This window comes from Taudactylus pleione, unplaced genomic scaffold (assembly GCF_031769625.1).
Source record: "Taudactylus pleione unplaced genomic scaffold, aTauple2 ptg000026l, whole genome shotgun sequence".
Classification (NCBI taxonomy): domain Eukaryota; kingdom Metazoa; phylum Chordata; class Amphibia; order Anura; family Myobatrachidae; genus Taudactylus; species Taudactylus pleione.
In genome coordinates, this window is record NW_028284428.1 from 23,041,330 (window position 1) to 23,056,651 (window position 15,322).

Consider the following 15,322-nt stretch of genomic DNA (forward strand, 5'->3'; position numbering starts at 1 on the left):
ACCAACATTGAGCATTGTTTTTATTATCAAATTATGTACACAATGGCTATTTAAACCCAGTTCACTATAATTTTATTAACAAATATTCAAATGTAGTTCTTATTTTCATAATCTGAATATTTATACCAATCGGGAGAAGTCTGGGTGCCGTGTATTAGCTTTCAGCAGCCACTAACAAGCTCCTCTGACACGGGGCCTGATTCAGAGCCGGACGCTCTGACCAGAGCACTCGCTCTGAATCAGTGCCCTCCTACCTGAAAATGGAGCGGCCTCCTGGCCGCTCGCATAGCTGTGGGTGACCACCCACAGCATATGCGAGCGGCCAAAACGATGGTCGCGATGGTCAAGACCATCGCGACCATCGGGCTTGCGACGAGACCCTGCGGTAGGGTCTCGGTGACCGCAAGCCCTGGAGTGATTTTGGCTCTATCAGAGCCAAAATCACTCCCACTGACATCACTAGTGATGTCAGTGGGAGCGGACCCAGACGGTAGGCGTTCCCATGGGAACACCTCTGTCTGGCAGCCACAACCCCGGCACGCCCACCAAAGGGAGCGTGCTGTCAGTCACCATCGACAGGACGCCCCCTTTGGTGCGAGACCCGGAGCGACAGCTTGGCTGTCGCTGTCCGGGTCTCGCGCATGTGCACGACGGAGCTCCCTCCGTCGTGCGCATGCGCATTGGGGTAACATCGACCCGCTTGCGAGCGTCCTGTGATCGCGAGCGGGTCTGAATGACCCCCACAGTCGCATCAGATACGATTGTGTTAGTTAAAGCCCAGGCAAGTGGTTAAGATAATTTGGTTCTGTCCCTAACCTTCAGAAAATTGATAAAAAACATGTAAGCAATAGCAAATGACAGCCTAAAAGGATCTCTAGTTCTGATTGCTTGCACCACTACCAAATTACTTGCATGACTGTTGGTTGCAGCTTAAAGTTGCTTTGGCGGACACACAAAGGGTCTGATTCTGAATCAGGCGCATCTGCAGCAGCCTACCTTAGTCCCTTATGCTAAAGCGAGAATCTGCCCGTGTATGCCGAGTCCCTGTGCATCTGCATGCAGAAGGCAGGTGGTCCATCTGCAGCTGTTATCATTAGTGTCGGGACTTGCACCTACCCCATGCTGGGTACAAAAGATCTGTCTGTCTCCATCCGCATGCTACAAACAAGCATGGAAGTCGGCCTACATGCTCACGACATTCCCACGAGACTGAATAGTTCCGCGAGAAGGCATGGTCAGTGCCCACTCATCGCTCAGACACAGCAATTTCACAGAAAGAGCGGTTCATAAACAGACGGATCTGCATGCACTTGCACTCTCATTGACATTGTTGAGACTGTTTTATATTTTGTAATTATGTAAATAGTAATTTATTAAATGCCATGTCCCCGTCTTTGATTGAGAGTGTTTATGCTTTGTTCAGTAGAGGAACGATATAATACACAGTAAAAATCACTGTAATGAGATTACAAAAACATCACATTATTTTCAGCATCAAAGTCACATAAAAAAGTTAAACCGTCTTTCCAAAGAAAGATGCAAACTATAGGAACTAAAATGACCTACGCCAAAGTCAGGCTACAGTTACAGCTCAGCAAACCTCCTAGACCTATAACATTAATTGTAGAAAAAGCCAGCCATTTTAATATCTCATCTTGACAAATCAGTGCAGTTTAAAGGGATATATTAAATACAATTTAGCCGAGCAGGCTGGATAGATGACCAGAGATAGTGATTATTAATCATTGGAGATATCAGTCAATTGAGTGAACTACAGTATATCTTGGAAATAGCATTAAATGCACATAAGTTCTTTGTGTGACTCAGCATGATGAGTATATAGCTTTTCCTGTTATGTTAAAGGCACAAAAACATGCAGGATAGAAAACAGGGCTACAGTTCTTAAGATACTGCGAGCATGGCTTTTGACAGAGGGGATGTAGTCGGCATCCTGGAGCACACAATGCCAGTGGTCGTAATCATGGCGATGGAATCCCGTCAGCAGTCAGAATCCCGGCGGCTGTGATCCCAACATAAGTTCAGCAAACCGTCATGTCCTGGCTTCAGGCGCTGAACACTGATGTGTTCTAGGCCGGGATAGATGCCTTGGTGTACCGTTAGGAAAAATGCTTAGACAAGTATGGGGACTATGTAGAAAAATAATGATTATACGTTTAGATTAGACCCTTTCTCACCCAAAATGCCACCAAAACCTCATATACTCACTGGTCATATCCAGATTGGACTACTGTAACCTTCTCCTATCTGGCCTCCCCAACTCCCATCTCTCTCCTCTCCAGTCTGTCCTCAATGCTGCTGCTCGACTCATCTTCCTCTCCAAACGCTCTACCACTGCCTCCCCTCTCCTACAAGCCCTCTACTGGCTCCCCTTACCTTTTAGAACCCAATTCAAGGTTCTCACACTTGCTTACAAAGCCCTCACCCATTCCTCTCCCATTTACATCTCTGACCTCATCTCCCTCCACTCTCCTGGCAGCCCCCTTTGCTCAACCAATGCACGCCGCCTCTCATGCCAACTGATTACTTCCTCCCAGTCCCGCCTCCAAGATTTTGCCTGTGCTGCTCCTGACCTTTGGAACTCTCTCCCTCTCCCTATCAGACTGTCCTCCTCTTTACAATCCTTCAAACGGGCTCTCAAGACCCACTACTTCATCAGAGCCTTCCAGCTCCCATCCTAACTTGCTGAAACATGCTCCTTCCTCCGTTTACCCCATCTGCGTCACACCTGTTTGTCTGCCCCTCCCCTTTAGAATGTAAGCTCTTATGAGCAGGGCCTCTACCCTCTTGTGCTTCTCCTTACTTTACTTTCACCTACTTCTTACCCCCACCAGGGCACCTAACACTTGGTTGCTTACGCTCTGTTGCATATCTAGGTGTTATGGTCACTTACAGTATGTATCAATGTATATTATCCATGCCCTTGTCCTATTTTGTACTGTAAGTCAGTTGTCAAATTATTTGTTTATGTATTTTGTAAGGTGCTGCGGAACACTTGTGGCGCCATATAAATTAAGGATAATAATAATAATACGTAAATTATATGTACAAGTTGAATACATTTACACAATGAGAGGTCTTGTTACCTTATTTATTGAACCACCTTCGTAGCATACAACAATTGTCTCTAACAATCAGCTTTCTCTCATGAGACAGCTGCTTCTCCAGCATGATAGGTAAGAGTCATATTTGCTGTAGGAAATACTAAATCCTAACTAAGGGCCTGATTCAGAGCCGCACGCTATTTGCGCTCGCTCGGTCAGAAAAAGGGGCCGGCTATTTAAATTGAGCGCTCGCTCTTTGTGGTCTGTTGACGCCTATATGTCTGAGCGAGCGAACGAAACATGCGCTTGCTATTTTGTAAAGACGCCTCCTGGCCGCTTGCATCATACGTCATCTCCGCTATTTATTAGATTAATCGAGTACATCGAAAGGCACCCGAACTGCTCGCAGTGCTTGTGGTAGGTTTATCCTACCGCAATCATGCGAACAGTTCAGGCTAAGAAACAACCAAGTGACATGGTCGATGACGCTGCTTTGTTAATTATGCACACCCTTAAAACGCCCGTTTTGACCGTTTGGCACGCCTGCGTTCGGATCTCCACTCCCCGTTTTCAAGCACCTTCCCGTTACCACCCACAAACGCCTCATCCTGTCACTCAAATTAGCAGGCACTCGCTATTTTGCGAGCGCTCGATTTCCGGTCGCACTGACTGGTTGGCGCATGCGCATTACGACCCATACGCATGCGCATTTGTGCGAACATCTACCTACAACAAAATAGCAATTAACACTTTGTCAGCTTGTAGCAATTACAATAATGTGAGTTTTAAAGAATAAAGGTGCATGCACACACACAACGATTCTTTGAAAAATTATCGTTAACAATATCGTTTATCATTCAATCGTTGAAAAAAACATTCACTTTCTGAGTTAAAACGATGAACGATTATCGTTCATGCGCGTTCACGTTTGTAGTTTGTAGTTCAGTCAGACTGACCAACTCAACGATTTTCATTAAGGGAATATGCAAAAATAGTTTGTAGTTAAAAAAATCATTCATTACATTTAGTAAATGAATGATTTTAGTAAACGATTTCCGTTAATTTTTCCCTTGAAAAAATTAACGAAAATCGTTTACTAAAATCGTCCATTTACAAAATCGCTGTGTGTGTATGCAGCTTTAATAATATGAGATATGGTAAGAACTTACCCTTGTTATCTCTATTTCTACGAAGTCCATAGGGTTCCGCAGGATACCTTGGGGTATAGGTGTGACGTCAGTCGCTGGGCACCATAGAGTTAAGCTTTTCAGCCTCCCAGGATGCACTAGGGTCCCCCTCCTATACCCCGCCCCCGAGCCAAGGCACCTCAGTTAGTTATCAAGCCATAGGCCGGAGGAGGAGAAGGAAGAGAGAGAAAAAAAGATCTGGACACATACAAGAATCACATTCTCACCAGAGGGAGACGGAAAACCGGTGACCAGAGCAAAGCCCATCTGCAGCACAGGTGCGACAGGGCGGGAGTCCTGTGGAACCCTAAGGACTTCGTAGAAATAGAGATAACAAGGGTAAGTTCTTACCATATCTCAAATTTTCTACTTCAGGGTCCATAGGGTATCCACAGGATACCTTGGGGATGTCCCAAAGCAGTATCCTTTAAGGGTGGGGACGCTCCTGTGCAGAAAGGAGAATCCGCCGCCCGAAGGAAGCATCCTGAGAGGCGAGGGTGTCAAACCTGTAATACCTCACGAAGGTATGGACAGAGGACCACGTAGCAGCCTTGCAGATCTGAACTGCCGAGGCACCACGTCGAGCTGCCCACGAAGGACCCACAGACCTAGTGGAATGAGCCTTCAGAGAAGGAGGGACCGGTAGGCCTTCATGAAGATAAGCTTCAGAAATAGCCATACGGATCCAGGCTGCCAAACTTTGCTTTGAAGCAGGCCAACCCTTTTTACGGAAGCCATAGAGGACAAACAAAGCGTCCGTCTTCCTAAACGAAGAAGTGCGGTCAACATAAGTCCTTAAGGCCCGCACAACATCCAAAGAGGCCTCACCCACGGAAAGACCAGGTGAGTTAAAGGCCGGAACAACTATTTCCTTGTTAACATGAAACTGGGAAACAACTTTGGGAAGAAACTCGGGCCGAGTGCGGAGCACTGCCCTGTTCCCATGAAAAACCAAGAAAGGGGGTCTACAAGAAAGAGCCCCTAACTCAGAAACACGTCTGGCCGAAGCAATGGCCAGAAGGAAAACAGTCTTAGCTGTTAGCCATTTAAGATCCACTGAGCCCAGTGGTTCAAACGGCGGTCCTTGGAGAGCCCTCAGGACCACAGCCAAATCCCAAGGCGCCACAGGTGGAACAAAGGGCGGCTGAATGCGGAGAACACCTTGCATAAAGGTGCGCACATCCGGGATTGTAGCAATCCTACGGTGAAACCAGACAGATAGGGCCGATACCTGTACCTTCAAAGAAGCAAGGCGAAGCCCATGATCTAGTCCCGCTTGCAGGAAGGCGAGAAGCCGAGACAGACGAAACTCCCGCGGTGCATAACCTCTCGGCCGACACCACTGGAAGAACGTATGCCACACGCGATGGTATATCCTCGCGGAAGACGGTTTCCGAGCTCGTAACATGGTACGCACCACAGAGCTGGAAAACCCCCGGGACCTCAGCATGGCCGTCTCAACAGCCACGCCGTCAAAGACAGCCGAGTCAGGTCCGGGTGAAGGCAAGGACCCTGAGACAGAAGGTCCGGTCGTAGCGGCAACCGCAGAGGACTGTCCACGGACAGACCCTGAAGGTCTGAGAACCAGTGCCGTCTGGGCCACGCGGGAGCTATCAACAGGAGCGTCCCTCCTTCCTGTTTGAATTTCCGGATTACCCGTGGAAGAAGGGAGACCGGAGGGAACAGGTATGCGAACCGGAACGTCCACCGGACGGACAGAGCATCCACCAGAGACACCCCTTCGTCTCTTGTGCGAGACCCGTACACCGGCAACTTGTTGTTGTGCCGGGACGCCATGAGGTCGATTTCTGGAAGACCCCACCTGTCCACCAGTAGTTGAAAAACGTCCGGGTGCAGGGACCATTCCCCCGGATGAACGTCCTGGCAACTTAGAAAGTCCGCCTCCCAATTTAGCACTCCCGGGATGAAGACCGCAGATATGGCCGGAAGATTGCGCTCCGCCCAAACCAGGATCCGAGAGACCTCTACGAGAGCCGCCCGACTGCGAGTTCCTCCTTGCCTGTTTATGTAGGCCACGGTGGTACCGTTGTCCGACTGGACCTGCACCGGGTGACCCTGGAGAAACCGCTGTGCCTGCTGGAGAGCATTGAAGACCGCACGGAGTTCCAAGATATTTATTGGAAGCTCCGCTTCTGTCGGCGTCCACCTGCCCTGGAACAAGTGTGGACCCGAAACTGCTCCCCAGCCCCGAAGACTGGCGTCCGTTGTCAACAGGACCCAATTTGGAACCCAGAACGGACGTCCCTTGTTGAGGTGGGTCGTCTGTAACCACCACGCAAGGGACAGGCGAACCTCCGGGGTGAGCACAATCGTCTGGGACTTCAGAGACTGAGGCAGCCCGTTCCACTTGGACAGGATCAGTTGCTGCAGAGGTCTGGAGTGAAACTGGGCGTATTCCACCATGTCGAACACCGACACAATGGAGCCAAGTAACCTCATCGCCGAGTGTAAGGACACCCGGCGGCTGTGCAGACAACTGCGCACCCTTGACTGTAAAGCAGAGATCTTGTCCTCCGTCACGAAGATCCTTTGCTGTCCCGAGTCCAATAAGGCTCCAAGATGCAGAATCCTCCGAGACGGGATTAGAGTGGACTTCTGCCAGTTGATTAGCCAGCCGTGCCGTTGCAGCAGTGCAATGGTCAGGTCCAAGTGGCGTAACAGGAGCTCTGGAAATCCTGCCACTAATAACAGGTCGTCCAAGTACGGCAACATGCGGACTCCCTGCAAACGCAGAGAAGCCGCCATGACCGCCATCACCTTGGTGAAAACACGTGGTGCTGTCGCCAGGCCAAAAGGTAACGCCCGAAACTGGAAGTGGTCGCTGCGGATTGCAAACCGGAGGAACTGTTGATTGCGCAAAAGAATAGGGACATGCAGGTAAGCGTCCTGTATGTCCAATGACACCATGTAGTCCCCAGGTTCCAGCGCCAGAATGATGGACCGTAGGGTCTCCATCCGAAACTTCGGGACTCGCAAAGACTTGTTGAGTGCTTTGAGGTTGAGAATCGGACGATATGACCCATTGGGTTTCTGTACCAAAAATAGATTTGAATAGAAACCCTGGCCCCTCTGGGAGAATGGAACAGGCACTATAACTCCAGCCTGGAGCATAGTGTGCAATACCTTCCGCAGCTCCGTAGCCTTGTTCCGGTCTGATGGTAGACCCATGGTGAAGAATCGAGCCGAAGGTCTGTGCCGGAAGGAGAGGGCGTATCCGTGGGAAACCACCTCCAGAACCCAAGTGTCTGTCGTAGTGGTCGACCAACACTGGGCGAACTGTAGCAGGCGGCCTCCCACCCTGGGATCCCCCAAAGGGAGGCCCGGACCGTCAGGCCGCAGGCTTGTCATCTGGCTTGGGGGCCGGACGTCTGGTACTCCATGCCTGCTTCCGGGGCTTGGCCGATTTCTTAGGACCAGCCTGTCGAGGAAACGACTGTGGTTTGGGCCTGCCCTGGGCCCTAGATGACCGAAAGGACGATGGTCCAGAACCAGAAGGAGCAGCGGCCGACGGGAGACAAGCCGATTTGGCTGCCGCCAGCGTGGCCACAATCTTATCCAGATCCGGACCGAAGAGAACTTCTCCGGTAAACAGCAAGGCTTCCAGACCCTTCTTGGAATCTGCGTCCGCCTTCCAGGATCGCAGCCACATGGTGCGACGAGCAGCTACCGCTGCTGAAGAAATTCTAGACACCAGAGTACTAATGTCTAGAGCCGCCTCGTTGATGTAAGTGGCAGAATCACGGAGATTGCCAATCAACTCCGCCTGTTCGGCCAGACAGTCGGAATCAAAAGAAGCCTCTAATGAATCCGCCCAGCGCTCCATCGCTCTGGCAACCCAGCAAATGGCCATAGCCGGCCGTGCTGCCCCCCCGCAAGGGAATAAGCGGACTTCAGGCAGATTTCCACCTTGCGGTCCGTAGCATCCTTAAGGGAGGACATGGATGGCATCGGCGATGTGGCACTACGGACAAGACGGGTCACGTGAGAATCCACCTGTGGAGGGGATTCCCACTTAGCAAAATAATTATCCGCGAACGGATAATCCACCGCCAGGCGTCTCTGCGGCTGGTATCTTTTGCCAGGCTGTTTCCACGCCTCCTCTAAATGGTCCACCAACTGACCCGAAAGAGGAAAGACTGTGGCATCGCCCTTCACATCTTTGAAAAAGGCATATTTAGACTTAGCCGCTGGGGGAACTTCGTCCTCAATCACCAAGGCTGTGCGGACCGCCCGAATAAGTCCAGGAATATATACTTTGGACTTAGCATCAGCGTCCTTAGTATGGAGAGGTTCCTGATCGTAAGGATCCAGAATCTCCCCATCATCAGACGTCCCTTCGTCATCCTCATAAGGAGCGGACAGAGACGCCACCGGCCGTTTATGAGGCCGCATCACAGACTCCCCTTGCAATACATCCGACAAGTGCTGTACAGAACTCGTCAGGGAGTTAACCCACGCTGGCTCCTGAGAAACCGGGAGCGGGGAAATAGGGAGACTGTGGGGTACCACCAATTGTCGTGGGAAACCCTGCATGGGTGACGACACCACAGACTGCTGGGACAATCCCATCGGAGTAAACGCGGGCTGCGGAGCTAACTGGCCCACTAAAGCTGTTAGCGCCTGAGCGAAACAAGCCCAGGGCGGCTCCTGTACCGGTGCTGTAACCGTAAGAGGCCGCGCTATGGACAAACACTGCCGGCAAAGGCCCTCCGCGCTACCCTCCCCCTCCGCTAACGGTACTTTACACGTGGTACACTGTAGCCGGAGGGGAAAATCACTTTCAGACATGATGGCACCACGTATTTGACCCCTCTCACCAATTATATATTAAATAGGTGAGAGACCACCCTGCAGCACCGCACCGCAAGGGCTTAGCAGAAAGAACAGGGACAGTAATAAAGCTGACAGTTTAGAGAAGAAAAGTTACAGGCAGTGCTAGCACAGTCACATACAATGCAAAGAAAATCAATTCCTGCACTAACAGCGCTGATCACTCAACTACACAGACACAGGGCCTGGTAGGATACAGCGCTGCATACACAGACCTGACCACAGCGGAGGAGAGGTATGCGGGGGGACCCAGACCACGATGCTTCCGTCCAGTGCTTCCAGCAGCGTTCACCATGCGTTGGAGAAGATGGTCGCCGAAGAGCAGAGAGGAGGCTGGCCTGGGGGAGGAGCGCTGACACAGGGCCAGTCAGCACAGTGCAGAGAGGGCTGTGTACAGCGGGGGAGGCGCCGGCTGTGAGACAGGGAAGGCGCGCTCCCCTGGCATGCATTTAACCCCTGGGACACCGCAGCGCTTCCGCTCTGCTGCGGTCCGCTGTCCCAGGGGGTAGTGGAAGCGCAGGTTGGTCGCCTGGCTCCACGCTGCAGCCAGTCCCCAGGGAGCCCCCTGCCTGGGGACTTAGGACCATGTGATCAGCGGGGACCCACTGCGGGACCCCGCTGCTTACCTCTGTCCCCCTTGAATCCGGCCATGGTCCGGAACATCTGGGGTCACCGCTAGCTGTGACCCCAGATGCCCACCAGCATCCCCGGATCAGTACCGGCGTTCTGGTACCGGCGGGGTGTAGGGAAGACAGCATGGACATCAGGACTGACTGTCCATGCTGTTCATCCAGATGTGCAGCCACAGCTGCATGAAGAAAAAGCTTCAGGGGCTCTTCTAGCCTCCACTCCAACAGGTGCACCCGACTCCGGCCGGGCACCAAACTAAACTGAGGTGCCTTGGCTCGGGGGCGGGGTATAGGAGGGGGACCCTAGTGCATCCTGGGAGGCTGAAAAGCTTAACTCTATGGTGCCCAGCGACTGACGTCACACCTATACCCAAAGGTATCCTGTGGATACCCTATGGACCCTGAAGTAGAAATTAGGTGTACAGTCTTTTGTGAAACTTGAATTTGTCATCCACTATACGGACATCAACATGAGAATGCCGACACCAGTATCCTAACACGGTTGTAATGCTACTTAATTATTTTAACCATGCAAGCATTAGAACTTTAAACAAGCTGGTGAAGCAGCATGTTTAAAGTTATAATGTCCAAACAGTTAAAATGCTCTAAATAGCATTACAACCAAGTCGGGATACTGGTGCCAGCATTCCTGTGTCGGCATAGTCACTGTCCACTTGGTGAATGTCGAAATTACATTTGTATCCCCAATTAAACCAAACTATATGTCATTATTATTAAATACACTGTTGTATTATATCGGTCACATAGGCTTAAGCAAAACGTCAAAAAATTTGCACTCACCATTATTTATCAACACAGAGAGGCCAAGGTTTTTTGCTTTGAAATTCTGTACACATTTCCGAATGGACTTCATGGAAGCCAAATCACAGAATAAAAATTCCACTGGGAAATAAAAAACAAAAACAAAAGCATAAATACATTTTCAAAGGATTGTGAGAAGCAGTGTACTGAATTCCATTTACCATATACTATAGGGATTACTCCGAGACTTCTGGCAGACGAAAAGAGCAATTGGTACTAATAATCTGCCCGTTTATTTAGGACAAGTAATTACATTTTCAAGCCAGCACTGTTCTAGATAGAAACAGCAACGTCATACAGCAGCAGCACTGCCTACGCACAGTAGGACAACCATGTAGGTAGCTGATCCATTATGCAGCATTTTCCTAGTGAACTGATTACCTGCATTCTCATGAAAACTGGTTAATGTAACAAAATGGATTCCTCCATTGTAAGTAATCAAATAGCACTTATTAACCACTTAACTGGTTAATGTTAAAAATGACTCAAAAATTTAAAATTTTTAAAATAAAATTATGTAAATAATAGGTATAAAAACCTGTCCGTATATATATATATATATATATGTATATATATATATATATATATATATATATATATATATATATTGTGATAGAAGCACGGGAGAAGTTAGGGATGGCGTGTATTTGTGTCCCAGATTCCTTTAATATGTGTTTTAACCCCCAGGAAGAGTCTGTTTTACAAACAGATCTGAGTGTCGGCTTTTGGTAAAAGCTGGAGAATGGGTCCTGGGGGTGTGGATGTGAGAGAGAAGGGAGGGCTCCATCCACAGGGCCGATTCAGGTGTTAGGCCTTTCAGCCTGAGAGCAGGCTAATTAAGGATTACACCTGGAAGTGGCTCAATATAGCTGTGTAAGAGTTTTGATGCAGTGTCTCATACCTGGGAGAGCATGCCTGCAGGTTAGCTTGCTCTGAGACACTGTTTGCTACTATCCAGAAGGTACTGTGGACGTGAGCTTATTTAGTGTTCGGTTAGTGAGGGAATTTACTGTCTAGTTAGAGCCCAGACAGGTTACGATTTATTTTATGCTTTGTTTATTTGATTATTGGTGTTGCACAATAAAAACTGGCGCCGACCAGCTTGCACGGAAACCCACGACTGGAGAGCTGTTTCCTGGCTGCTGTGTGTAAGGAGGTGTCCATCTACCCCAGAAGAGGGACCCCTACCCCGATCATATCACTATATATATATATATATATATATATACTCTGTATATAGCTATATCCATATCTATCTATCTATGGCCCTCATTCAGAGCCACTCGCAAACAGCAGTACGCTCGTTGCGTTCCGATGTTGAATAACCGCGCATGCGTCGGTGTAACACTGTGCATGTGCGTACGGCAGATTGCAAGCTTTTTTGGTCTCGTTCGTCAAATAGCGTACAGGAAGTGACATGTCAAATGTGATTGACAGAACAGGGCGTTTTTGGGTGTTGACGGGGGTGGAGATGGAAAAACGCAGGCGTGGCGAGGCGTTTTTGGGGCGTACATACATTAGCAGATGCGAGCGTAAAATGTGTTCGGACCGACTCATACGTCACTGGATGATCCTCTTTCCCTTCAAAATGCGCGCACAGCTTAGGGTCTGGACTACTCGACCACATTGGCGATGGTCTTCTCCTCCGTCCCGGGACTCCACGATGTTGTTGCGATTAATCGCGGGAGGGCTGAAAAGCAATTAGTGTTGGATTGAAAACCGGCTTGGTATGTGTTTTGAAATCAGTTTTTTGGGATAGCACAAAACCGTACGCAGGTGGAAATCAGAGCTGCTAATGTCAGGATGACACAATCAATTTGCGTACATTTGTGGGGGTTTATTTTGCCCTCAATTTGGTGGTTAGGGCCTATTGTAACAATAATGTCATCATGTTTTAATTTTCGCACCATTTTATTTTTGCCTCTTGAATTTGCCTCGTTATATGAATTTTTAAACGTTCCTTAAAGAGCCCATTTTTTTTTTTGCCAGTTTTTGCCTTTTGGTCCAGGATTAAATGTAACCCATTTGTACAATAATTTCACAATCCAATGTCAGATTTTTGGTGTCAATTTATTGCTCAAACAAAAAAAAAATTATTTAAAAATTTGGGGACATCTTTTTTTGGCAAAGATCTGTCCCAAAATCAAACAAATTGGCCCAACATAACTGTTGACATAAACATACAACAAAAATTTAAAAACATTTCACAAGAAAGGAGAGGGAAGTTTTGACCAGAAAGCAATTTGAGCCAAGCACAGAAGGATTGTGGGAAAAGTCACCATTGCTGTCACCGTTTTTTCACCCGTTTGGATGGGGGAGGGAGGGCGCCAGACCGGGTCCGGGATGTCATCGGGCTGGCCTGTCCAGAGGCAGATGTTTTGGCCTCTGGACTAGGCACAGGGCTTGGCACATTTGGAGGATTGGCTGATGTTGTGCCAGAGGTGGAGGATCCTGATGTTCCGGCAGGAAGGGAGGTCGGCTCCACCATGTGCTGGCGAACGAGCTGCTCCAGGGCATTGGCGATGCGGATGTTGGCCCTGGTATTTTCCGCCAGGGCCTGACCAATGGTCACGTTGGCTGCAGCATTTTGCTCCAGGGCCTCAGCCACCCGTAGCAGACTGGCGTCCATCCTCTGCAGAATCTCCGTATGGAAATCCGATTTGAAATTGAGTTCTGTGAGGAGGGACACTGCCTGCGAGGGGGATTGCCCTGGACTGGCTTCTGCAGGGTCCTCAGCCGGATGTACTGGTTCCTCCCCTGCCGAGCCAGCAGAAATTCGGCGGCCAAGGCTCCCCTCTGGAGCAGACTCATCCGCCTGTGTCTCTGTTAGGAAAAAAGAGAAAAGACTCACATTAGAATCTACATATTGGCACAATAACATTTCAGAGTTGGTGACATCAAAAGATTTACCTGGGACAACATGAGGAGCCGCAAAGTCTGGCATGTCCGTATCCATGTTGGACACGCCAAACACCTCCACAGGCTGCACACACCCCTGTGCCAGCTCTTCTAAATCCGTCAACTCCAATGACACAGGGGTGGGACCCCCACCTGTCCCCCTTGCATGCCTAGCCCTGTCCGCGAGTTTTTGCTTTAGGCGATATTTGAAGTCGCCCCATCTGTCGGAAAAAATGGAAGCCATTATCCTTTTGTTTAAAATGGTGTTTGTTTTTAGGGGGGGCAAGTGTTTACTTACCGCCGTTTGACATCCCGGGCTAGACGGACATAATCACCCACCCTATTGACAGCAACGGCTACCTCTTCCCACATTCTTCCCTTCTGGCTTAGACTCATATTCCTGTCTGCCTGTGGCAGGATGTCCACACACTTCTGTATCAAAACCTCCATCTCCTTTCTTGTGAAATGTGGCTGCCTTTTTATTTTGGCAGCTTTGGCCGGAATACTGGGCCCAGCAGCCTCTTCCATGTCATCCTCCTCACCTATTTGTGTAAATATTCAGATTTCACAAAATCACAATTTGCCCAATCTTATGTTTCAAATTAATCATTGATACAAAATGCATGAAAGACTTACCGCCTGACTCTTGGGCATTGTTTCCCTGGTCTGTCGCCATGTCTGAGGTACAAACAAGAAATACACCAGAATTTTAATGTGTTTTCGTGACGTATTTATACATGCATCCTTATTTTGCGGCCGCATCATTGATTGTGCGTTCCTATGATCCCTCCTTAATTTGTGCGGGAAACGAAACACTATTTATGGCTTGGTGTGTCTCGAGTCGAGGTGGCGTTTTTGGATTGTTGGAGGTTACCTTGGCTGGAGTTTATTGTTTGCGGATAAAGGAGTTGGCGGTTGGAGTTTATTTTGTTTGGTAGATTTGCATTTTTATTTTCCGTTCTCTTTTTTGGTTTTTATTTTTTTGCCCTCGTTTCTTGATTTGGTAAGTTTTGTGAAGTCTAACTTTTGATCAATTGTTGTCTCATTGTGTTTCTTCTTTTTTTTAATTTTTGGATCCATAATTTCATATATTTTAGCTTTTGATTAATTTCGGACCCAAAGACCTTTTGATTTGGACTCTTATATATTTGCTCTTGGTAAGTCCATTTTTTATCTTTTATTTGTGAACTAATTAGTGCATTTTTCTCAGTTTGTATAGTGACTTGTATTTGCGAACTAATTAGCGCATTTTTACTACTTACTATTGTGACTTGTATTTGCGAACTAATTAGCGCATTTTTACTACTTACTATTGTGACTTGTATTTGCGAACTAATTAGCGCATTTTTACTACTTACTATTGTGACTTGTATTTGCGAACTAATTAGCGCATTTTTAATACTTACTATTGTGACTTGTATTTGCGAACTAATTAGCGCATTTTTAAATGCTTATTAATCCTGTAAAATTTTTTGTGGTTGCCCTTTCGCTTTTTTGGCAAACATTTCAACCCATTTTGATGTACTGTGTGCAATGTCGTTTTGCTCTTTAGCCAAATGTGTGTTTCGCATATTTTAAGTTTTGTCTAGCACAAAATTTAGAAACAAAAATGCACAGAGTGAAATTTGTCAAATTATTTTTGTGATTAATTTCAGTTTGGACGTATCATGACAATACCCCGGCATGTAAGCAGCAATGGATGGTATCATCAAGCTAAGTTGTTTTGAATTTTCTTTTGGGGTGGGTCCAAAGCCTTACATTACAATCTTGCCATTTCAGGTTGATCTTGGGCGGATTGTTCTGGCCATGCTCCCGGAAGCCGACCAACCTCAATCTCGGCGTAGGCATCGTAGGCGTGCAAGGCCCCAGATAT

At 48.2% G+C, this 15,322-nt stretch overlaps 1 protein-coding gene across 3 annotated transcripts in view; it reads right to left on the bottom strand.

Moving 5' to 3' along the window:
* Nucleotides 1-15,322, bottom strand: part of DHRSX (dehydrogenase/reductase X-linked) — a 412,879-nt gene that overhangs the window by 152,089 nt on the left and 245,468 nt on the right. For 2 of the 3 annotated variants that reach the window (XM_088451654.1, XM_088451656.1), the window contains exon 4: nucleotides 10,531-10,632. The exons of the other annotated variant lie outside the window; for it this stretch is intronic. In XM_088451654.1, the coding sequence (XP_088307780.1) occupies nucleotides 10,531-10,632 (102 nt within the window). The remainder of the gene's footprint in view (nucleotides 1-10,530; nucleotides 10,633-15,322) is intronic. 3 annotated transcript variants of the gene reach the window in all.